The sequence below is a fragment of the Schistocerca nitens genome, chromosome 1, assembly GCF_023898315.1.
Source record: "Schistocerca nitens isolate TAMUIC-IGC-003100 chromosome 1, iqSchNite1.1, whole genome shotgun sequence".
Taxonomy (NCBI): Eukaryota; Metazoa; Arthropoda; class Insecta; order Orthoptera; family Acrididae; genus Schistocerca; species Schistocerca nitens.
This window is the reverse complement of record NC_064614.1, coordinates 1,015,633,398-1,015,658,464: the sequence shown is the minus strand read 5'-3', so window position 1 is coordinate 1,015,658,464 and position 25,067 is coordinate 1,015,633,398. Positions and strand designations below refer to the sequence as shown.

Below are 25,067 nucleotides of genomic sequence, written 5' to 3'. Positions count from 1 at the left end.
GGTCGTTTGATACCATTTCGTCATGAATTATGGCTGAAGGAGTTGAAGATATCATGCTTAGCAAATGTTGGCGGAAGTCTGTGTCTACTTTAGAATGGCGTAGCTGCAATGGTACTCACGAGTAGCCGATGTCCTCGAACTTGAGGTTGGTCATGTGCTGTGCCTGGATGCTGCGCACGCGCTCGGCGCAGGCGTTCATGGAGGTGCAGATGGGCGAGACGGTGTGCTGGATGACGACATACTGCACTGGCTTGATGATGTACTCCACTTGCTTCGCCGGACGTGCTCCCCAGCCTCGCCGCGCCACAATGTTGGGGCAGTTGTTCTCTACAACAAACACACGCCACACTGTAATATTTTAGGGTAACTGGCACTATTCTAAGACTTGCCAAACCTGTAACATGATGTTAGTCTATTGGGAGACATTCAGTCAAATAATGCACTATACGGGAAGCGTAATGTCGTTGCATCAGCCCTCGCCTTGCTCTACCCAGTTGCGCAATACTACGGTGCTCTGTGGATGAACAGTGTACATACTGCTGAAGTTGACACCCAGGACAGTACCAGGGACCACCAAATTGACACCTCTGAAATGGTTGCCAGTGTTATCAAGCATCCACCTTCCTCAGCCGAAGACAAAAAGAACTCTGCTAACACAATGGTAGAAACGTCGCTGTAACACTCACCTGCCCTCATATGGGCACTTCAGCCGCCAGAAAAAAAGAGCCTGAAATCCAAGAGCCCATCACTGAAGCTTGATGAGAAACTCATCAAACCAAATTACAACGTTGAGCAGACCTGGAATTGACGAATGGACCTCTTCAAACACTGACCACTTAGTTCAGGTTCGAGGACATCAACTACTCATGAGTACCACTGCAGCTGAGTCAGTCTAAAGTAGACATTGGCTTATGCCAACAGTTGCTAAACAGAGTATCCTCAACTTCTGCCGACATAATTCATGACGAAATAGTTACAGGACGAATAGTAGAACGTCAGTGTCAACAATCCATGGAAGGCTCAGCCTGGTTTTAATTCGCCAAAAAAAAATGAATGGACCTCTTCATATAAAATTAGGACAGATCTCTGGAGGTAAAAATTCTTGTTTCACAATTGGAAGCAAGCTGAAAACCAATGTTGCGACTTTGACAGAGCGCCACAGACCACCCAGCACGGTGCCATGGAGTATCCAAGAATGAGATTAAGGAAGTATGAATGATGTACACAATACCGCCTATGATGATGTGAAGTAGCTGTAAACAATATACCTTGCATCTTAAATTACCACAATGTTACCCACAATGTGATCTATAAATACGGTACAGGTCTAGAACCTTTCGTACAATATTTATATTTCCAAAGTATCCTCATTTTTACAACTATTGCGTTCTGATCGCGCACAGGTTTGTGTTCAAAGATATGAAGCGACTGAAAAATACGTTTATAGTCCCCAGTTTTTCTTTCTAGAGCACGCTCGTCCGAAGAAGCATTTCTGGCCTCTGACTGGCCACCTTTCGAGAATAAATACTTTAATACCGCGTGACACTAAGTGGTGGTTAGACAGTGCGAGGGTGAACGTGCATAGAGAGAGACGTGTGTGTTGTTAGTAGTACTGATTTTAACAATGTTTTATTTCTGTTTTGTGTCATTATTATTCAGTGTCACTGAATAAGCACAAGTGGTACACATTCCGCAAGGATATTCCTCGTAATGAATGAAAAGAGTAGTGGCGGATATTCCTCGTAATGAATGAAAAGAGTAATGGCATCTCTAAAATACGTTTGAATACTCATTGTTAACAGCCAAGAAGCATATTAATCATTTGTAGTGATCCTCTGTAGTCAAGTTGAGTGCTATGAACGGAGCTACGGCCGTGCCATCTCTTCGGTGTAAGGGATATATCTATAGAAGACGCAACGTTAGTGGAATTAACATTCGCTATATGTGGCTGAAATGTACACGACTACAAGCAGCCCACATCACATTTTCGGCAGTAATGACGCGTATAGTTATTTCAACATTGTAGTTACACAACAATGAGTATGAATAGCCTAAAGCCTCTCCGAGTGGCCGCGCGGTTGGAGGCGCTATGTCACGGACTGCGCGCCCCCCTCCCGCCGGAGGTTTGAGTCCTCCCTCTGTGTGTGTGTGTGTGTGTGTGTGTGTGTGTGTGTGTGTGTTTTCTTAGCATAGGTTAGTTTAAGTAGTGTGTAAGACTAGGGACCGATGACCTAAGCAGTTTGGTCCCTTAGGAATTCACACACATTTGAACATTTGAATAGTCTAAATAAACTGTGCAAATGTTCAGGAGCAACACGATGTGACGAATTCACAGAATATAAGTGACATGGCCAAAGATATTGCTCAGTTTAATACTTTATTTACCAGGAGTAAAATCTTTGTCTGCATTATGTGCTTAACGCAGGGACAATTAAACATTGAATTACAGATAAAACGGGGATAGTTCAATTTCTTTTTTCTATTTTGGTGCTCTTCAAAACATTTTTTACTGCTCATGCAGAGGCTAACACTACCTCATCTTTTGTTTGTGGAGACGGACACATTGATGCCCCGACAAACGTTGTACTGACAGCAACTGTAAATTTTTTTAGCGCATTCTATTTTCTGCATTAATTTCGCTGTAGATATTGCTGACATTGAGTACAGGCGCATCAATAACATGCCATTTATTGCGGTACCATCATTTCACCCTCACTATCTGAGGTCACTGACTTTTGATCACTTGGTAATTCATTCAGCCGCTAATGAAGTTTAACACTGACCCAATTCAGCAGCAGACTGAACCGCAGAAGTGTCTGCTTCCTGAAAATGGACGTGGCTCAGAATGAAATAAGATTTAAAATTAAGCCATGATGGTCTTTAATTCTGCGCTGTCTTCTCTATATTTATGTTATATATGCTGCCGGCCGGAGTGGCCGTGCGGTTCTAGGCGCTACAGTCTGGAACCGCGAGATCGCTACGGTCGCAGGTTCGAATCCTGCCTCGGGCATGGATGTGTGTGATGTCCTTAGGTTAGTTAGGTTTACGTAGTTCTAAGTTCTAGGGGACTGATGACCTCAGACGTTGAGTCCCATAGTGCTCAGAGCCATTTGAACCATTTATATATGCTGCACTCAAAATTTACTAACTATTCTTACCTAACTTGTGGTAGGTAGATTTCAGTGCTATGTATTTTTAATTTTCACAGTCAGTGTACTTTTTTGTTGAATGATTGAGCATTTCTTGGTACATTCAGGTACCACCTACCATTATCTTCAGAATTACGTGTGAAGCACAGAGCGCAAGTCCCATTCTTCTGTACGATGGACGTGCTTGCTCCTTTCGCTTCACTTCTATCTGTGGCAATTTATGTACGCCGCAGCCTAATCTATTTCATGAAAACACACACCTTCACGTTCCCAGAAAATTTGCTCTGGTACTTATAACTGTGTACAAAATTCGTAATCGATCGCTCTTTGTCTATAATTCCATTTCCGTCAATGTATACAGTAAGTGAAACTTTTGCTGATGAAAGCTTTAGTCTGTGGAAAACGACAAGCTCATGATTTAGGTATTGTTGCATCTGAAGGCATACGTTTAACGAAACGTCACTGTATGCATTTCGTGGCTGAAGCTACAGTTTTTTTCCTACATTTATTTTTTGATTTACTACTGTTCCAATCACTTAAATGCTAATGATCAACATTATGATTACAGAAATGTCAAATAGCCGGCCTTAATGGTCCCCAGACCCTTCTTAACTCGCGATGTCCTAGGCTGTTGCAATGAAAGCGGATAACTCTGACTATTAGGTGATTGTCCCTAATGAAGTCGCTCGTTTACACAGTCTGAGGGAATAACCAATACATTGGAGAGAAAGGCGACGGAAAACAGTTGATTCCCCGTTAGTTTTTAAATAAAGAGGTTCGTATGTTGTGAAAATTTGTTTATCAATGATGATATAGTAATTAACAGATCTTTAGAGCTGTGGAATTAACCGCTTTCAAATTTTGTGAAATTACCAGGGATTTTTTCGGAACAATTGTTCAACGACTCAAACACACTTGTTAATCGTCTAAATAGAAATGTCAGAGCCTGGAAAATATTAATGCTTACTGGTCTGTCTCACAAAGAACTCTGCTAACCTCTTAGGTCTACAATAAGCCAAATTTGCACACAACAGGTCTTCTTGCGGTTGAAGTTTCTCGTTGTGGATTGGCAGGAAGATTCTGTCTTAATACCTGTTCAATCGGTCTCATTTGTTTTTATAAGCTACAGATCTTTTTGGAAAATTATTAGAAAATCGGAAAAAGGGATTTGGGTTACAGTAACTTCTTGTTGATACTCATGCTGTTAGCGAAAAACTTCGGAATAGTTAGCGTCTTTAGCATCCCTAGGCCTCTTTTTTCAGATATAGAATTCTGCTCATTATCAACGCAAATACAATACTTTCTTCAACTTCAGGATCATTCAAAATATATACATATATTTTCATCAGCAAAGCATCTATGCTTTGATGACACAAATCATATCTCATAGATAAAGCTGTCCAGCCTTCTGATTTCCTTCTTTTAGTCTGTAGTTCGGAAGTAAATTTGGTATACCAGCTTCATATATTTTAGCTACGTGTTGCATCTATTTGTCCCTGTATTCTATTATTTTCTCTCTGGCGATGAATATCATTAAAATCTATTTGATCTCATCTCACTAAACTGTTCAACCACCACTCCTCTCCGGAAACTCGTCTTGTGCAATATTTTTCTTCTTTGTTCCGTTAATTTGATATTTTGATTTGGTTTTAATGCAGTAATTTATTCGTTTTCTCATCATAATTAAACTAGTGCTTTGAAACATAATTGGAGCTTTATTGTATATTTTGTAGCTGCGAAAAACTAGGGAACTATGATATTTTAAATCTGTTTTAATCACTGCAAAATATTTAATTGCGAGATGTTTAATTTATTAATTTATTCATAGCTGTTATTTTCCCAACAAGTATAGTACATATATCGAAATAAAATTCAGTCGTCAATTGCACAATTATTTTTATTTCTCTCTACCGGTTTCAACAGGGTAATGTCATCTTCAGGAGCCTACAAAGTTTGGAATATTATAAATCATTAGATCTTGCCATTCATTTGTGTGAATGATTTATAATATTCCAGCTATTGTAGGCTTCTGAAAACGACAGATCATTCTGTTGAAACAGGTAAAGTGAAAAAAATAACTGTGTGACTGAACACGGAATTTTATTCTGAAATTTAATTTATTTATCGGCATTGTTAAACCTTTATTAATTCATAATAATGCAATGAACTAATGATGTTACAGATTATAAAATGAAGTTATAGCATGTATGAGCAGCCACAACTGTCACTGACATAGAACACATATTAAAATGAAACTTTGAAATGTAGTCAACATCATCGTTTCAGTTAATTATCAACTTTCATGGGGAACTCAGCCATTCTTGACAATGTTTCTTAACCAATAAAATGCAAAGTAATATGTTTAACCTTCGATAATACCGCGCTGCTCGACTTACGAATCCTCCGTTCGCCTAAAGTGTTACGAGACATATTTTTGACGTATAAGTGACGTCGGCGCAGTAACTACAGACCCAGCTTTAACTAACTTACTGTAAACAAAAGATGTGCATTCGACCAATCAGTTTTGATCAGGCGGCTTTTGAGCACCCAGTGGTTTCCGTCTCAAAACATTTTATTCCTTTTGTTTTGAAGTACCATTCCTTTTAGCTTGAAACTACCGATGTTACTGCAAAACAGAGACACCTAGTGGCACACTGAGGTTTCTACGAATGTAACGCGCTGCAGCAGTCATTTAACAGCGTTCCAAGCCACCCTTAGCGCTCGTATTGTGCTGATTCTAGGAAATTATGACATGTTTTTCATAGTGGTCGTATTGAGAACATTGGCAGTGAAAGCATATCGTACGTTCTTGTAACTTCCAGTTTGTACTACTAGTATGAGTAATTTCGAAGTGAAGCCACTTAGACATTGTGTACTTTTGATACACATTCCTAAATTTAGCGGCCCTGTTTGCCTGTTATTTAGGACTAAAATTTGTTTGAGGTACTATGAGTTCATGGAAGTTTCGAGAGATAGGACTGTGCCTCGGAAAAAATGCGAAATTCCTTTCAAACATATGCATGGATGACAGGTGGTTGAAAACTGTGCACCCCGGTAGTTCCAAAGTGAAACCACGTCCTTACAATTGACTTTACTTTTTTCCAATTTCTTCTGGTGTTAGTTACTACGATAAAGACAAATTTTGTGAAAATTTTTAAAATTATATTTCCTTTAAATTGTTGGCACATTAGGGTTAAGTAGTGGACGTGCGACCGCAGTGTGTCAAAGCATTTGTGTCACTAATCGCAATGGAGCAACATCTGTAAATCAAGTGTGTTGGTGGTTGTGGTGGTTAGTGTTTAACGTCCCGTCGACAACGAGGTCATTAGAGACGGAGCGCAAGCTCGGGTTAGGGAAGGATTGGGAAGGAAATCGGCCGTGCCCTTTCAAAGGAACCATCCCGGCATTTGCCTGAAACGATTTAGGGAAATCACGGAAAACCTAAATCAGGATGGCCGGAGACGGGATTGAACCGTCGTCCTCCCGAATGCGAGTCCAGTGTGCTAACCACTGCGCCACCTCGCTCGGTAATAGATCAAGTGTTCAAAGCATTCTCCAGAATGAAGAGAAAAGGGTGTGTAAAGTTTGTCCCGTACAACTTCACTCAACAAAAACTGCCTATGCACGCCTGCCGCGACTTGATTGAAATGCAAAACGCGGACACTTTTCTGGAAAAAATTGTCCCGGATGACAATACTATGTTATCAGTAAGAACCTACCACAGAAGGACAAAGTGCAGACTGGGTCTCTGATGGATCGCCAAGACCGTAGAGATTGCGAATGTGATTCGCGAGTTGAACAACATCAGGCAGAAGGACTTCTCTGACAGTTTCATATGGTTATATGCACTTCCTGTGAGTTTTACTCGAGTACGCAGTTGTACTCGAGTACGCAGGATGTTAGACTACCGGCACGCGAATTTACCATTGTTCAAGGAAACGCTTGACAGTCGCATCCCACCTACCCCACGCGATTAACGAGACAGCTCAAACTGATGAGGCTGTCGAAACCTTCACTAGCGCCGTCCAAGACGCAATAGCCGACACCATACCAATTCGCACATCACAACATCACAGTGCAGCCCTGCCCCAGGAAATCCTGGGCCTTATCTCAATGAGGAACCGCCTCAGGAGACACTGGCAGCGTACCTGGCGAAAGCACTTCAAACAGCACATTAACAGGCTCCAGGGAATAATCCGGGACAAAATCCATTCATTCAAAACACAACATTGGAACCAGAAACTCTAAGGGCTGGACACCACGCGACCTGACGTGTGGCAGCTGACCAGTCACTTCACCAAGGAGAAACTGTGCACACCCACGCTACAAGAGCCCGGCGGACCGGCATATTGTGCTGAAGAAAAAGCGAAACTGATGACCCTCACAATTGCAGCGTCATTCTCTCCGAACCTGGACCCCTCAGACCCAGCATTCACACTTGAGACCGACCAGGCGGTTACACGCATCTTGGCCCAACCATCGCGCAACGACATCCGACAGGCTACCACAGCTGAAGTCAAATGGGCCATCATGCATATCACAGCTAGGAAGGCCTCTGGTCACGATGGCATTCAAAACCGTGTCCTCCAGGAGTTCACGGATAAAGCAGTAGAATTCCTGACACATCACGAATGCCTTCCTTAAACACCAACATTTCCCCGCCTTTTGGAAGACGGCCAAGGTCCTAATGTTCAGGAGGCCGGAGAAAGACCACTCCCTCCCACAAAATTGCCGACCCATCAGCCTGATGAGCACGCTCAGCAAGATAGTTGAGGAGGTAATACTAAAACGACTCACTTAGCACTGCATTACAAACGACACCCTGAAGCCGGAGCAATTCGACTTCAGGATTCACCACTCGACAACACAACTCCTCCGCGTCGTTGAATACTTAACACGGATACAACACAAACAAAGCAACTGAGGCAGTGTTCCTAGACATCGAAAAGGCCTTCGACCGTCTGTGGCACAACGGCCTCATACGCAAACTCAGCGACGCAAGGTTCCCCGAAGGGTTCGTACGTCTCATACACTCATATCTCACGGACAGGAGTTTCAACACCGACGTGCAGGGCAATCAATCAACACGACATGGTATTCAGGCTGGAGTACCCCAAGGAAGCATCCTAGGGTCCATACTGTTTAACCTCTACATTAATGACCTTCCAGCTACACGATGGTTGAAATCTACGCGGATGACACTGCCATCCTCGTGCAAGATTGGAAACCGTCTAACACTAACTAACGACTACAGACTGCACTCAGAGTGGCAGAGCCTTGATTGATGAAATGGCGTGTTAGAGTAAACGTCGACAAGTACGAAGCCGTTCTGTGCACTAGAAGACCGAAACTACTGCGCAAACATCAACACTTCAACCCAATAACAGTACATGCATGGCCAATATGTTTCCGTGAAAAGGTCAGATACCTCCGTTTCTGGCTGGACCGGAAACTACTCTGGTGGGACCACATTCACCACGTGACCAACAAAGCAAACGCGAGGCTCAAACAACTCTGTCCTACTCTTAGTAGGCGTAGCACACTGAGTAGGAGGGTGTCCAGGTCCATGTACACCACACTTATTAGACCTCTGATGAAGTATGCTGCTCCCGTCTGGGGATACGCTGCGCCCACACGCCTGCGCCGTCTGCAACTCATACAGAACAAAGTACTCAGAATCATAAGCAATGCTCCGCGTTACACACGCACCGCGGATCTTCGCCAGGAATATCGACTAGATACCCTCTTGCAGGTATTCCAGAAACTTTCCACACGACTGCACAGAAACACGAGACACTCGCGTAACCCGTTTATTATTTCTCTGGGGAACTACGACCACAGCCATAGATGGAAACAATAGACCAAAGACACTATTAGCAAGGAACTAAACATCTATGGCCGACAGCACGCTAACATAACACTACTGGCGAGCCGCTGCAACACAGCTACTCCTGGCAACCCCAGATTCTTGACACGCCGAAAAACAGGCAGTCGTAGGGAAGCCGTACTGTACACAATACACAAACCAGCCACACACACCCCCTACACTGTGAGCTGATCTGTGGCCGATGGGCCACTAATGTATGACGACCTCTGACTGTTACAGGGATGCAGCCGCTGCAGCAAGTCCAGGAGAATTCACAGGAGCCCAGCTGCAGCGCCCGGACTGACCCATCTACAACGAGCACCCGCAGCGACAAAGGTAACGATGCACCATACCTCGCACTAACATAACGTCACCTTGCATGCACTGTCGCAGCTAGCAAGCCGCTACTGCCCTTACTACCCGTCCTACTGTCGCAGAGGTTTTTCCCTTGGCGCTTGCCTTGGCACTTTTTTCCCCCTCTGCCCTTACAAACCGCTGCCCTTCGATCGCTTTCGTCCACTTTCTGTCTCCTGATGGACCACTGTTGTTGTGGTCTTCAGTCCTGAGACTGGTTTGATGCAGCTCTCCATGCTACTCTATCCTGTGCAAGCTTCTTCATCTCCCAGTACCTACTGCAACCTACATCCTTATGAATCTGCTTAGTGTATTCATCTCTTGGTCTCCCTCTACGATTTTTACTCTCCACGGTGCCCTCCAATGCTAAATTTGTGATCCCTCGATGCCTCAAAACATGTCCTACCAACCGATCCCTTCTTCTAGTCAAGTTGTGCTACAAACTTCTCTTCTCCCCAATCCTATTCAATACCTCCTCATTAGTTACCTGATCTACCCACCTTATCTTCAGCATTCTTCTGTAGCACCACATTTCGAAAGCTTCTATTCTCTTCTTGTCCAAACTAGTTATCGTCCATGTTTCACTTCCATACATGGCTACACTCCATACAAATACTTTCAGAAACGACTTCCTGACACTTAAATCTATACTCGATGTTAAATTTCTCTTCTTCAGAAACGATTTCCTTGCCATTGCCAGTCTACATTTTATATCCTCTCTACTTCGACCATCATTAGTTATTTTACTCCCTAAATAGCAAAACTCCTTTACTACTTTAAGTGTCTCATTTCCTAATCTAATTCCCTCAGCATCACCCGATTTAATTCGACTACATTCCATTATCCTCGTTTTGCTTTTGTTGATGTTCATCTTATACCCTCCTTTCAAGACACTGTCCATTCCGTTAAACTGCTCTTCCAAGTCCTTTGCTGTCTCTGACAGAATTAGAATGTCATCGGCGAACCTCAAAGTTTTTACTTCTTCTCCATGAATTTTAATACCTACTCCGAATTTTTCTTTTGTTTCCTTTACTGCTTGCTCAATATACAGATTGAATAACATCGGGGAGAGGCTACAACCCTGTCTCACTCCTTTCCCAACCACTGCTTCCATTTCATGCCCCTCGACTCTTATAACTGCCATCTGGTTTCTGTACAAATTCTAAATAGCCTTTCGCTCCCTGTATTTCACCCCTGCCACCTTCAGAATTTGAAAGAGAGTATTCCAGTTAACATTGTCAAAAGCTTTCTTCTAAGATGAGTCGTAAGGACAGTATTGCCTCACGTGTTCCAACATTTCTACGGAATCCAAACTGATCTTCCCCGAGGTCGGCTTCTACCAGTTTTTCCATTCGTCTGTAAAGAACTCGCGTTAGTATTTTGCAGCTGTGACTTATTAAACTGATAGTTCGGTAATTTTCACATCTGTCAACACCTGCTTTCTTTGGTATTGGAATTATTATATTCTTCTTGAAGTCTGTGGGTATTTCGCCTGTCTCATACATCGTGCTCACCAGATGGTAGAGTTTTGTCATGACTGGCTCTCCCGAGGCCATCAGTAGTTCTAATGTAATGTTGTCTACTCCCGGGGCCTTGTTTCGACTCAGGTCTTTCAGTGCTCTGTCAAACTCTTCACGCAGTATCTTATTTCCCATTTCGTCTTCATCTACATTCTCTTCCATTTCCATAATATTGTCCTCAAGAACATCGCCCTTGTATAAACCCTCTATATACTCCTTCCACCTTTCTGCCTTCCCTTCTTTGCTTACAACTGGGTTGCCATCTGTGGTCTTGATATTCATACAAGTGGTTCTCTTCTCTCCAAAGGTCTCTTTAATTTTCCTGTAGGCAGTATCTATCTTACCCCTAGTGAGACAAGCCTCTACATCCTTACATTTGTCCTCTAGCCATCCCTGCTTAGCCATTTTGCACTTCCTGTCAATCTCATTTCTGAGACGTTTGTATTCCTTTACTTCATTTACTTTACTGTTTCATTTACTGCATTTTTATATTTTCTCCTTTCATCAATTAAATTCAATATTTCTTCTGTTACCCAAGGATTTCACTAGCCCTTGTCTTTTTACCTACTTGATCGTCTGCTGCCTTCACTACTTCATCCCTCAGAGCTACCCATTCTTCTTCTACTGTATTTCTTTCCCCCATTCCTGTCAAGTGTTCCCTTATGCTCTCCCTGAAACACTCTACAACCTCTGGTTCTTTCAGTTTATCCAGGTCCCATCTCCTTAAATTCCCACCTTTTTGCAGTTTCTTCAGTTTCAATCTGCAGTTCATAACCAATAGATTGTGGTCAGAATCCACATCTGCCCCTGGAAATGTCTTACAATTTAAAACCTGGTTCCTAAATCTCTGTCTTACCATTATATAATCTATCTGATACCTTTTAGTATCTCCAGGATTCTTCCAGGTATACAACCTTCTTTTATGATTCTTGAACCAAGTGTTAGCTATGATTAAGTTATGCTCTGTGCAAAATTCTACAAGGCGGCTTCCTCTCTCATTCCTTCCCCCCAATTCATATTCACCTACTATGTTTCCTTCTCTCCCTTTTCCTACACTCGAATTCCAGTCACCCATGACAATTAAATTTTCGTCTCCCTTCACTACCTGAGTAACTTCTTTTATCTCGTCATACATTTCATCTATTTCTTCATCATCTGCAGAGCTAGTTGGCATATAAACTTGTACTACTGTAGTAGGCATGGGCTTTGTGTCTATCTTGGCCACAATAATGCGTTCACTATGCTGTTTGTAGTAGCTAACCCGCACTCCTATTTTTTTATTCATTATTAAACCTACTCCTGCATTACCCCTATTTGATTTTGTATTTATAACCCTGTAATCACCTGACCAAAAGTCTTGTTCCTCCTGCCACCGAACTTCACTAATTCCCACTATATCTAACTTTAACCTATCCATTTCCCTTTTTAAATTTTCTAACCTACCTACCCGATTAAGGGATCTGAAATTCCACACTCCGATCCGTAGAACGCCAGTTTTCTTTCTCCTGATAACGACGTCCTCCTGTGTAGTCCCCTCCTCCGGAATATTTTACCCAAGAGGACGCCATCATCATTTAATCATACAGTAAAGCTGCATGTCCTCGGGAAAAATTACGGCTGTAGTTTCCCCTTGCTTTCAGCCGTTCGCAGTACCAGCACAGCAAGGCCGTTTTGGTTAATGTTACAAGGCCAGATCAGTCAATCATCCAGACTGTTGCCCCTGCAACTACTGAAAAGGCTGCTGCCCCTCTTCAGGAACCACATGTTTGTCTGGCCTCTCAACAGATACCCCTCCGTTTTGGTTGCACCTACGGTACGGCCATCTGTATCGCTGAGGCACGCAAGCCTCCCCACCAACGGGAAGGTCCATGGTTCATGGGGGGGGGGGGGATGGACCATGTCAATGAATAATCCTACCCAGACGCATGGACAACATCACAGCCCGCATCCTGTGACTCCTGATTCGAAAACATGTTGTACGGAGGTGACAGTAGAGCTTTTAGTTTGGTCACCACGTCGGTGTGAGCGTGGAGGGGGCTCATCCTATATTAAAAAAATTGTACTCTAGTGGGGAGAGTACATATAGGACACCTTTAGCAACGAAACAACCACCTAATTTAATTTTTTTTATTAATAAGAGTTCCGAGCCTTTTTGGACTGCTAGGATAGGCCTAACGCCTGCCCGTGCATGTTCTTATATAAATAACTTCAAGTGGTGAAGCCCATGGTTAGTTAATAATTACAAACAACCACAATGTTTTTCGAGGGAGTACATTTTGCGTACGCAGCCATGTGAAATAGCTTAAGTACTTAGCGATTTTGCATTTACGTGTTAAAATATAAAGCAAAATTTATGCTATTTTCCAAAAGCGTTCGGAAATTTCCTCTAGGATTGGATTTATTACCCAATTTTTGACTGTCACGTTGTTATACCTGGTGGCAAGTGGCTGTGCCTATACCGCAAGATAAAGGTCAATAAACACATCGTGAGATATTGGCTACGTCGAAGGAGACATAACGGTCGTTAGAATACGTCTTCATATGACCGGTCGCGGTTGGCTCAAGGACAGGGTTAGCTGGGACACCGTTGGGACACACAGATTGGAGTGAAGAAATGAAGTAAACAATTTATTTAATTAATTACTTTTTATTTAGAACACAATTACATGGAACTTGTTGCGGCAGAAGTAATTGCTTCACCATATTTTTAAGAAAGATTTACGTCTTTCAACAAGTCATTTTTCCCTTTTCCGTATTTATGAAACTCTCTGCAAGTCAGCTTGTAAAACACTCGCTGTGATTCCACAGTCCCTGGCAGCAGCCTATTTCTTTCATCAGCCCACGGGGCCGACAACTCTCTCCACAGTGGCGTTGTGTTTGTGGCTTATATTGCAACAAATCTCTCCCAATGCTTTCTGAACTTACGTCCTCTCTGGACAACAGACCACAATAATCCGAAAAGAGACTATCTTTCCATCCTTAGTCATTTTCGAAGCTATGATAAGTCTGTTAAACGATAATCATTAGACAATAAGACTTTAGTCATCGAAGTACAAGTCACTGTCCACTTCACACCCTACATACTCGCAGTAACCACTTCAGAAATTACTAACACGGAATCGCCGTTCGTATTACTTTTAGAAAGAATCTTATCAGGTCGCCATTCAAATGGAAACTGCCCGACTCTTCCGCGTGGCGCTTCTAAAGTAGTTCCAGCCCCTGCTACTGGAGAAGTGTGGCATTTTCTCGAATGATGGCACTAGATCTACACAGGATACGCAACACGCAAGGTCTTCTGTGAAACGGCCTTTCAACATAAACTTGTTGTCATAAATAAAACAGATGCTGGCTTTACATGTTGCACTAACAGATGGCGTTACTGCAGTCCTTGAACCGAGCTCTACCGGGACAAAATTGGATCTTGTCGGGGCTTTGGGGCAAGAAGGTCCCGATATATCGGGACAGATGGCAACCTTAGCCAATGTGTATTATACTTACAACAACTGTTGCCATTTAGCATTTGAAACGCTGAACCTTCAATCATGTTCCTGCAGAAGACTAAAGGAAAAAAATCCATGAATATAAGACGCGAAATGAGCATTATTTCATAGGTATTCTGTACATTTAATCACGGATCGAGTGGAGAGTAAATCAATGCTATTTTTTCTTTGCGTATGTTTGTGACGCAGAATTACTCACACAATAATGGCACGACTGGGCTTCCAACGTTGCTTTGTCACGTACTTTTTAATTGCCTCTCAGGCTGTTTGTTTTTGCCGTCCAAATAAGCCCTCGGGGCAAGTAAAACGTTTTACAACCCAATTAGTCAACTTTATGAGCATGATTTTCTTTTAAGTTTTCACTTTCAGGCGAACAAAGAATTGTATCGACACTTAGTTATAACCTCCTTGCAGTAATCGTGGTTTTTACATGTCAACTCAGAGCAGTTTGAACTATTTGTAATTAGCTACGAATTAATTGTGAAGCGCGCTTCATTTGCGTGTGGTTCTGATATTTCTTATCATACAAGGTGTACAACTTTGCTTCCGCCATTTGCCGATAGGTGGCGACAACGAGAAGTAGCGGTCGAAAGTAACAGATCGCAGACGTCAGGCAGTTAACTTGGACCTCGGTTAACATAACTTCATTCAAACATTATTCGATTTGTGTCTGCATCATAAAGTTGTTCTTGATTGAAAATGTCAGTCTACGAGCCTAATTCTCGTCATTTTCGCGAGGTGTTACTGTTTTGTTTCAATATGAAGAAAACAGCGGCTGAGTCTCATCGAATGCTCTCAAGTACGTATGTTGAGGACGCTATTGGTGAAACAACATGTCTTGACTGGTTTCAACGCTTCAAGAACGGTGATTTTAACGTCGTAGACCAGCATAGTGGTGGAAGAGAGAATGTTTTCGAAGATGCAGAATTGGAGACATTGCTGAGTGACGACTCGCGTCAAACTCAAGAAGAATTGGCACGATTAGTGGGAGTGACAGAGCAAGCCGTTCAAAACGTCTGAAGGCTATGGGCATGGTTCTGAAAGAAGGAACTTGGGTCCAGTGTGAGCTAAAACCAAGAGACGTTGAATGGCGTTTGTGTGTTTTAACAGTTGCTTCAGAGGCAAAAACGGAAGGGATTCCTGCATCTCATTGTGACCGGGGACGAAAAATGGGTTCATTACGATAACCCTAACAGCAAAAAATCATGGGAATATCCCGGCCATGCTTCCACGTCAACGGCCAAACCGAATATTCACGGCTTCAAGACCATGCTCTCTGCATTTGGTGGGACCAGCTCGGCGTCGTGCAATATGAAGTGTTAAAACCAAGTGATACAATCACAGGTGCTCGTTATCGAACGCAATTAAAGCGTTTGAGCAGAGCATTAAAAGACAAACGGCCGCAATACAGTGAGAGGCACGATAAAGTGATTTTGCAGCACGACAACGCTCGACCTCACTTTGTAAAGAAGGTCAAAACGTACTTGTAAACGTTAAAATGGGAAGTCCTACCCCACCCGCTTATTCTCCAGACATTGTTCCCTCTGACTATCACCTATTTAGATCAATGGCTCATGGCCTGGCCGACCAACACTTCCGATCTCATGAAGAAGTCACAAATTGGATCGATTCGTGGATCGCTTCAAAAGATGAACAATTTTTTTCGACTTGGGATTCGTACACTGCCCTAAAGATGGGAGAAAGTAGTGGCCAGCGATGGAAAATACTTTGAATGATACATGTTTAACCAATTTGTTTCATTAAAGTCTCAAATGTTGGGGAAGAAACGGCGGAAGCAAAGTTGTACACCTTGTAGTATTGTTTATTTGAACGCGTCTGATTTTTGAATGGTTATTAACGCACGGAGAAATTCGTGTAGTGTACCCCATCAACAAATTTTGGAAGACTAATTCCGAGTTTTGTAGCTTTACTGGAAACATTCCACATTAATTTTCACAATCATAAGCGTCAAGAACTTCTTAGTACTTGCTTTATAAACATCTACATCGTTAAATACTAACCATAAATAGTAAGTGACAACGCTTCTTTTTACAACGCATTTCCAGATTTCTTACCTCTATATGTACTGAGCAAGTCACACTACGCTGTGCGGCGTATACCATTCAGCATGGAAGTGGTCTCTCCGCGTATGCAACTTTTTCAGAAATTTCGTGGTGCTGGAGGTATGCCTGCCATTGAGCCTTAGCACAATCACGGTTGTTTTTCTAATTTCATAGTCAAAATCATACCGCACAAGTACTCCGATCCTGCTAACAATACTAAATAAGAATGTAGAATACATACGCACGTGATCAGTAACAAGCTTGAATAGCGTCATGGAAGATTGCGATAAATGTTTACTGATCAAATCTCTGTGTTACCTGTAACATTCAGTTCTCAGTTCAAACTTCTGCTTTCGGAGTACTATATGCTTGGTGTCGTCCAAGCACAGTGTGAAAGTTGTTGCACCAGTTAAGACTCTTGATTCTTTCCACCCTCGCACTAGCTTAACGCACTTTTCATTATAAATAAATTTCATCCTTCAGGCGAAACAGATCAACAGGCTGAGGATGATTCCTTCTCACACTTCCGCAAACTAAATAGTCACGCGCCTTTTACGATTTCAACAAACCTTCCACACCGAAACATACTCTTGGTTAAAAGTGGTCTAATTGGCTGCAGCAACCTGCCTCGCAGTTGGGCAGTCAATCTGTTCGTATTGCGCAGTTCTCTGCGAGCGCACTGCGCATCTCACTGTCAGCTGTGCGCTCGCCGCTACTTACGACACGCGACCGGAATCTGTTTGTGTCAACACGTCACACGGCAGCCATCAGCATAGCGGTACGCGAAGAGCTCCCAACACTCACATGTTACTCAACATACGCACAGGACAACGTCCCGAATCGTGCACTGTTCAGAACATTACACAAAGGCATTTCAGCTTACCAATGACAGTATCTGCTACATGATTACACATCTCATTAAATTCGCAATTTAATTTCCTTTAATGTCCTGTCGTGAGATACCTAATTTTGTTGTTTGGTGTTTATGTATAGTTTAGCCGACGGGGTTAATATGAACGAATGTGACAATTCGTTGTAGTGTACTAACAGTTGTCCATTATAAATCGTAGTGGTTAGCACACTGGACCCGCATTCGGGAGGATGGCGGTTCAATCCCGCGTCCAGCCATCCCGATTTAGGTTTTCCGTGATTTCCCTAAATCGGCTCAGGTAAATGCCGGGATGAAAGGGCACGGTCGACTTCTTTCCCCATCCTTCTCTAATCCGATAGGGTTAATGACCTCACTGTTTGGTTCCCTGCCCCGAATCAACCAACCAATCCATTATTAATCTAAGTGCAAACATCGGATCTGTTTCTGCTCTTTCCTTACTGAAGACGCACTGGTATCCCCCAATAGTGGCTTCTGTATGCGGTCGTAATTTCTTGTTCAGTAGCCTAGCCAGTATTTTGTAGGTAGCATTCTCCAGTGCTATTCCTCTATGGTTAGTTTTTCGCTCATTTTACGTATTGGTATAATTATGGATGCGTTGCAGTTTGTTGTTTTTTTTTTCCTCCATATTTTCCGAACCATTTCATGCATGTTTAATATTTCTGTACCACCCGTACTCAAGAATTTCATTTGGTACCATATTTTCTTTCATAGCTCTGTAGTTCGTCACCTCCTTAACAGCTACAGTCACCACTTCCGGCACTGGTCCCTCCACTTGCTTCTCTCTTTCAAATTTCCGGATTTCCTTTTATTTCAATAGGTCTTGAAAAAGTTATTCACACATTTCTATGATTTTAGTTTCCGCCCCAATTAACTTTCCTTTGTTATCCCTGCATATCGTTTTCCAAGGCTGCCGTCCTTGTTTTATCTCTTATTCCAGTAAACACTCTTCTGACGTATTTTTCACTTCTACATTCCTTGCTGTCTTTCAGTAAATATTTCTCAAATTCTCGCTTTTTTTCTTTCTGCAATTTTTTTTTTTTACTTTCCGTCTCATTTCTTCATAATTTTGTCTGGCGGCCAGTGTATTTCGCTGGAGCTCGAACAGAAATTTTTAGGTGTTCGTTTTTCCTGCGCGCTGTTCGGGAGTGGAATGGTAGAGATAGTATGATTGTGGTTCGATGAACCCTCTGCCAAACACTTAAATGTTAATTGCGGAGTAATGATGTAGATGTAGCATCATCTTTGCGGTATTTCATTCTTCAGTATCTTTCTCAGTTATCGTACGACTCACTTCGTTTTTCTCTGTTTGCCAGTTCCCATTGACTTCTGTCGTCTTGTTCTTTCCATTAGTTGCCTCTGCTCTTCGGGCTTCAGTCCTCAGTGGAAATCTCTCCCATTCTTTCACCCATTTCTCTCGAATCCTGTTCTTTCCCAGTCATTGGTGATAGCTGAATACCTTTGTACTTTCCATCCCTTTCTACATGTTGACAGATTTTGTTGATATCCTCTGCCTCTAGTTGACAATCGCCATATGGTGGTCCTCATCTTAAAATCTTTGATCGATGCCTTCTTTTGACAAGCACATGATGTATCTGGTTGGCTGTGCCTGCATACGGTCACGTCCATTTATGGACGCTGCATAGACGGTGTCAACAGAAACCATCTTTTTAGGGCGTTTCGGAAGCGTGGGTATACCATCAAAGCCGTGAGACATGTGAAGATGACCATAATCAACTCCAAGTGCAAAATAAAATCTAATGGCAAGTATGTCAATTTTCCGATCTTTCAAAAAAACTCAACCAAGAAGCTTCTCTATCTCCGACGTTCTTGAACTTGACTCTGGAGGCTGTCATGCGAAAACTGCGAAGCAAAACAGATGGTACTATTTTCAGCAAGATAGTTCAGAATATGGCATTCGCTGACGATATTGCCAGGCTTCGGAGAAGTAGAATATATTTGTTGGAAAACTATGTGATTCGGAACGCGAAGCTGTTGCATTGGGCTTGGTCATAATTAAGGGAAAAAACAGAATATATTATCAGCACCAGAAATAAAACAAGGTGTAGAGGCGTTGGGCAGTTTGAAGGGTTTGAAAGAGTAAATCAGTTTAAATATTTGGGAGGAGTAGTTACGGAAGATAATATGGTACCGAACAGAGATAAAGACTAGGTAACCCGTGCTATTACAATTTCCTTATTTTGCGATCCTCCCACAATCCAAGAAAGCTGAAGACGACAGATTACAAAACGAATATAAAAACCAGTCGCTATATGTGGCTCCTAAACGTGGGCAGTACCGACAACAGGTTAGAAATGCCTTGGATGCGTGGGAATGCGAAGTACTGCGCAGGATACAGGACGACTAGTCTGGAAACGGTGTTGCCAAACGTGTGTTTCGCTTGGTTTCCTGAGTCCGAATGAGATGCGATACAAAAACTGGACATAGGACGCTAGCAAGGATCGAAACGGAGCCACAGGGTGAGCAGTCTCGTGCGCTATCATCTACGCTACAGAACATCAGAGTATATGTATCTGGCGGGCCACTTGAATCAGCGAGCACAATTTCTTCAGCGCTAACTTCAATCTAATTAAGTCAGAAACAGCGCAACTTACCGAATTTTTTTCTGAATAATTATTTCTCAGTGCACCCCAATCCGCAACACCTTTACGAGCTTTTCAGATTGTTTCTGACCGCCCTGGGTATGGGGCCATATATGAGAATGGTGCTTGGAGGATTAAGGCCAATGCAGAACTATATGAACTTCTTAAAAATCTATCAAACACCGTAGACCTAAAGGCATGAAGATTACATTGGTTGGGTTATGTGCAGAGAATGTAAGAACATCTAGTAGCAAAAGTGTTACCAGCAAAGTCAGATGATAGCCGCTCAATGGTGAAACCAAGACTGTGATGGCTGGATGATGTAGAGGCTGATCAGATAGTGCGGAACTTGATAGGCTGGAGAGGATGGGAGAACACGTGGTCGACAAGGCCCTGGCCAATCATGGGCTGTAACGCCGGAAAAGGAGTTTACACATATTCTGTGCTGCATCCCTGCTTTCAGTAACTGCTTGTCATTTAAGTCACTGATACCTGCTCTTCGTTACAAAACGTGCCACCCACTCACATTAATACTGAAAATAACTTAGTGTTCTACTTTCACTGGGTGAACTGTGGGTGTGAAAATACATAGGACATGAAAGAACGTTACGTTTTAGCTTAAGGTTGATGACGGGGTCATTTGAGATTTAACAAGCCCGAATGGGACAAGTGTTCTACTGTTCAACTTTGAAGCCGTTTCACTACAGATTATGCTGCCATTGCAATACATGATTCAGTATTTTACCATCTTGTGTTCAATAAATTAGCAATCTTTTATTACATTAACATACTTCGCAAATGCTACAAAATGTGTTTGGTTTTATGTTTGTACTATGTACCACACATCAGTAGAAGGGTTGTCTGGAGCTGTTTTGTCGACTTCGAAACGCCGGACCAACTTACGGGCGACCAAGACAGCCATGCGCCATGAGGAGATACTTCCAGCTATGTCAAGACGTCGGTGTTTATTATTGTAGAAATATGTGTATCATGCTACTAAAATGTTTTAAGAGTTTAGTTCAGTACGTCTCTACCCACCCTTGATTAGACACATTTGTCAATTATGTAGAGTCTTTTTTTTTTGTTTTAGGGCGCAAAACTGCTATGGTCATTAGCGCCCGAGAGTAGAGTCTTATGAGGCAGTAGACTGTATATTGTGATAATTCAGTAAAACGATATTAAGTGTAGCATTACGCAGTAGTCTTGTATTGAATTCTTATTGAAGACTTTTCATAGTAACGTAACAACAAAATACTCACTGAAGCTTTAATAGACTGAAGTTAAAACTGAAGTCAAAATACGACAGCTAAATGTTACTAGAGTGTATCTCTGGTCTTAGAAACTTATAACAACTGAGTTTCTGAACGAATAATGAAATGTCTAGTGAGAATGATCTGCGTGATTTACTTTACAAAAAATACGACGTTCGAGTATCAGTAATCTGAGAGAAACTTAAGTGAAAGTGGAAATTTAATTCATTAATAACTATTTCGAGTCTCAGAGACTACTGAAAATTGCGACAAAGCAGTTAATGATTGTCTTTGCACGAGGTGGCAACACAATCAACAACTACATGAACATCTAAAGGAAATTCAGACGAAGACTATCAGATATCAAGATTTATAGTGCCCATTATCTGAGAAATTGTAAGTACGACCCTGCAGTACTATAATATCTTCGGCGAAACGTCCTTGAAAAAGATGCATAATAAATTACGTTCCTAATATAGGCGCAAGACAATTTTTCGAGCATTTCCAGGATCAACTAGCCAAGGTCGCGCAAGAACGGAACGATGTGGAAGGGAATCGGCCATGTTCTTTCCAAATCAACCATCCCGACATTCACTTTTAATGGGGAAATCATGAATAACCTGAATTACAAAGGCTGAACAGAGATTTAAATCCCCGCTCCGGAATGAGAATCCAGTGTGGACTACTACATCACTTCCCTCGGTACGAAACTATATAATGCACGTATGAGTTATCAAGACAAACACTTCCATAAGTGTAATGTACTTCCTTACTAGTTATCGTGCAAACTGATCCACGCAAGATCCAAACTAACTAAATATTCGGTCGTACTTTGTTGCCAAGGATATAGCCGTAATATAGTCAAGTATTGGGTCTAGTGCAGCAGAGGATACAACCCGTCGGCTTTGAACAATGACGTCATTCCTTAGTCATAGATCGTAATTTCTTCACTTCGAGGCATAGATAATAAAGCAGTTCTGTGTTCTAATAAGCACTATCATTAAAATAATTGAATGTTAATCTAAAAGCGATCGTTTGATATTCGGTGCATCATTAAATGTGTGATTTAATTAACTTAATTGTTTGTTTTTTATTCGTCCGGTACTTAATATTTTTCGTAATGATATTGAGGTAATGTGGATTGTGTTTTTTGGCTTTTTTTTTTAAAAAAATCTCACGAGATAGAATAAACTGATCCTACTTTATTCAGCAATCAATAAAAAAACTAAACTAAAACATAACAGCTTTTGCTGTTATCTTTCCATTTCGTTTTTTTACTGATTGCTTAATAAAGTAAGATCAGTTTATTCTATCTCGTGAGATTTTTTTTTAAAGCCAAAAAACACTTATCAGCTACTGAAGGCAGCTACAACACTACGAAGAATCGCTTCTCGGCTTCTGACAAGATATTGCTTAATAAAGTAGGATCAGTTTATTCTATCACGTGAGATTTTTTTTAAAAAGCCAAAAAACACTATTGCTTAATAAAGTAGGATCAGTTTATTCTATCTCGTGAGATTTTTTTTTTAAAGCCAAAAAACTCTTATTACGTACTGAAGGGAGCTAGAACACTAAGAAGAATCGCTTCTCGGCTTTTGACAAGATATTGCTTAATAAAGTAGGATCAGTTTATTCTATCTCGTGAGATTTTTTTTTAAAAGGCAAAAAACAGTTATTAGGTACTGAAGGGAGCTGCTTAATAAAGTAGGATCAGTTTATTCTATCTCGTGAGATTTTTTTTTAAAAAAAGTCAAAAAACACTTATTACGTACTGAAGGGAGCTAGAACATTAAGAACAATCGCTTCTCGGCTTTTGACAAGATATTGCTTTATAAAGTAGGATCAGTTTATTCCATCTCGTGAGATTTTTTTTTTTTTTTTAAGTCAAAAAAACACTTATGCTTTTGACAAGATCAATGTTTATCTCTCTCGCATTCCTTTGTTTCTCAACATTCTCCTCAGCTCTTTCATCTCTGTAATACATACTCTCTGGCGACTTGTGACGTCATTGTTCAAAGCCGACGGGTTGTATCCCCTGCTGCACTAGTCCCCAAGTATTTTGTTTGGTCAATTTAAGATTATGAAAAGTTTCTTTGACACAGGAGCACTAGTAACAACAACATTAACGCATCAAAAAAGTATTTCACTATCCTCTTGGCTTGCGTATTTCTTGTATGCCTTTTTTTTCGCTAAAAGCTTTTTCTCAGTACTCTTGTGTGCAGGAAATCGCTACATAAAGCCACCTGCGTAATGGGGCTAAACATAAACCAGCATTCTCAACACTTCAGTACAGCATCACCGTAGGACCGGTTTCAGTATGAACATCTCTATCACATTGCGAACAGCATTCCGAGGTAGATGGAGGCGTCTTACAATGCACTTCATGGAGCAACACGAAACTGAATGTTATCCAGCACAGATCTGCAAAGATGTGCACTTTCGAATAGACTGCTTTTATCGTTATTGTTTTGTTTTTATTTCACAGAAGTTATTTTCTCCGTTTCATATGTTAGTTCTTCCATTCCTCTTCCCCTTGATCGTAAATACACACCCGTTCTCATACAAGCAAGTGGTACAAAACGTTTTCGTGTGGTTTATTTACTTTCACGCTACTAAAGTACTAATTTCGTCGCAGGTTCATTTAGTGGACGAAAATGCTATAAGCTTGCTTATTTCGTAGTACAGTAAGTTAAATGCAAGAAGGATAAAAATAAGTTGATCCGGGGACAGTTCCCCCAACAGTGGCGTATGCGTAAAAGAAATCGTTTACTAAAAGACTTGAGAGATTTTACAAAACCTTTCGGACGCTTTCAGAATTTGCCCTTCTCCACGTGTAGCTGAGATCCGAAGCTGTAGCAGGCTATGGACGATACCTGGACTTCTTTAGGAACTTTAACAATGAATTTTCAAATGCTGAAGAGGCACATCTGTAAGGACACCGCGAGCATTTCACTGGAAACTAATTATGTGGTAAAATGCACTAAAAAAATTTTAATGTAAATCGTATTAACGTTGCCCATAACGTGCCGTAGCATGAGCTATTTCATTTTCTGAGTACGGACCGTAGCACCATTACAAGTGCGTCACTTTTTATTTTTTTAATAAAATATTGATATGAAAAACATAACTACTTCTCCAAAAGAGTTCTAGTTTCTATTTAAGTACTGCGGTAATTAGGTTTGTTTGTAATGCTGCAGACATATGCAAAAATAATCAACACTAACATCAAAATATCGAACTTGTACGGCCAGCCTACTGATACCACAGAACACGGCATAACTGAAATAAATATTGGATTGTTAATCAGAAAGTAGTTAGTTATCACTTTTGCTCATGACGCTGCGTAAAGAGCTTGTACTCACGGGCATTGGCCGCTGCGAAGACAGCCAAGAGGATTGCCGCTACGTAACCCATGTTTTCGCCTCACTGTTTCCACGTCCAAACTGAGCGCCAGCCCGCAGCGCGACCTCATGTCACCGTTAGCTAGTTCCACTTGCATCAGCCGCGGCGCTGCGGTCGCTTCTCAATGCTGCCGTTCGCAGAATTCTGCTGACGCTTTGCTCTGTAATTTTTCCTGGCAGATAAAGGCAAGGCAAGCATCTGAGAAACGTAGGCATCTCTATTTCGCGGTAACATTGGTAGGCAGCTGTTACAAATTTTTACGCTTCTGAGGTACTGTTCGACGGCTACGTGGGTAAAAAAAAATAAAAAATAAAATAATAAAAAAAAATCTGTCTACAAATTTAAAGTATGGGGGTTGCACATCTAGTCATACCTATGATTCTTTTGCACTTGTAGCTTCTGTCGCCTCTAGCAATGGTTTTTCGACATGAAAAATGGCAAATTGTGAAATATGCGTGGAGTCCACGTCAG

At 41.7% G+C, this 25,067-nt stretch overlaps 1 protein-coding gene across 1 annotated transcript in view; it reads right to left on the bottom strand.

The window, feature by feature from the left end:
* Positions 1-24,673, bottom strand: part of LOC126196182 (peptidoglycan-recognition protein SA-like) — a 122,067-nt gene extending 97,394 nt beyond the window's left edge. The window contains exons 1-2 of the mRNA XM_049934547.1: positions 24,557-24,673; positions 120-327 (exon numbers count right to left, since the gene is read on the bottom strand). Of these exons, the coding sequence (XP_049790504.1) occupies positions 120-327; positions 24,557-24,608 (260 nt within the window). The 5' untranslated portion in view covers positions 24,609-24,673. The remainder of the gene's footprint in view (positions 1-119; positions 328-24,556) is intronic.
* Between the last annotated feature and the right edge of the window lie 394 nt (positions 24,674-25,067).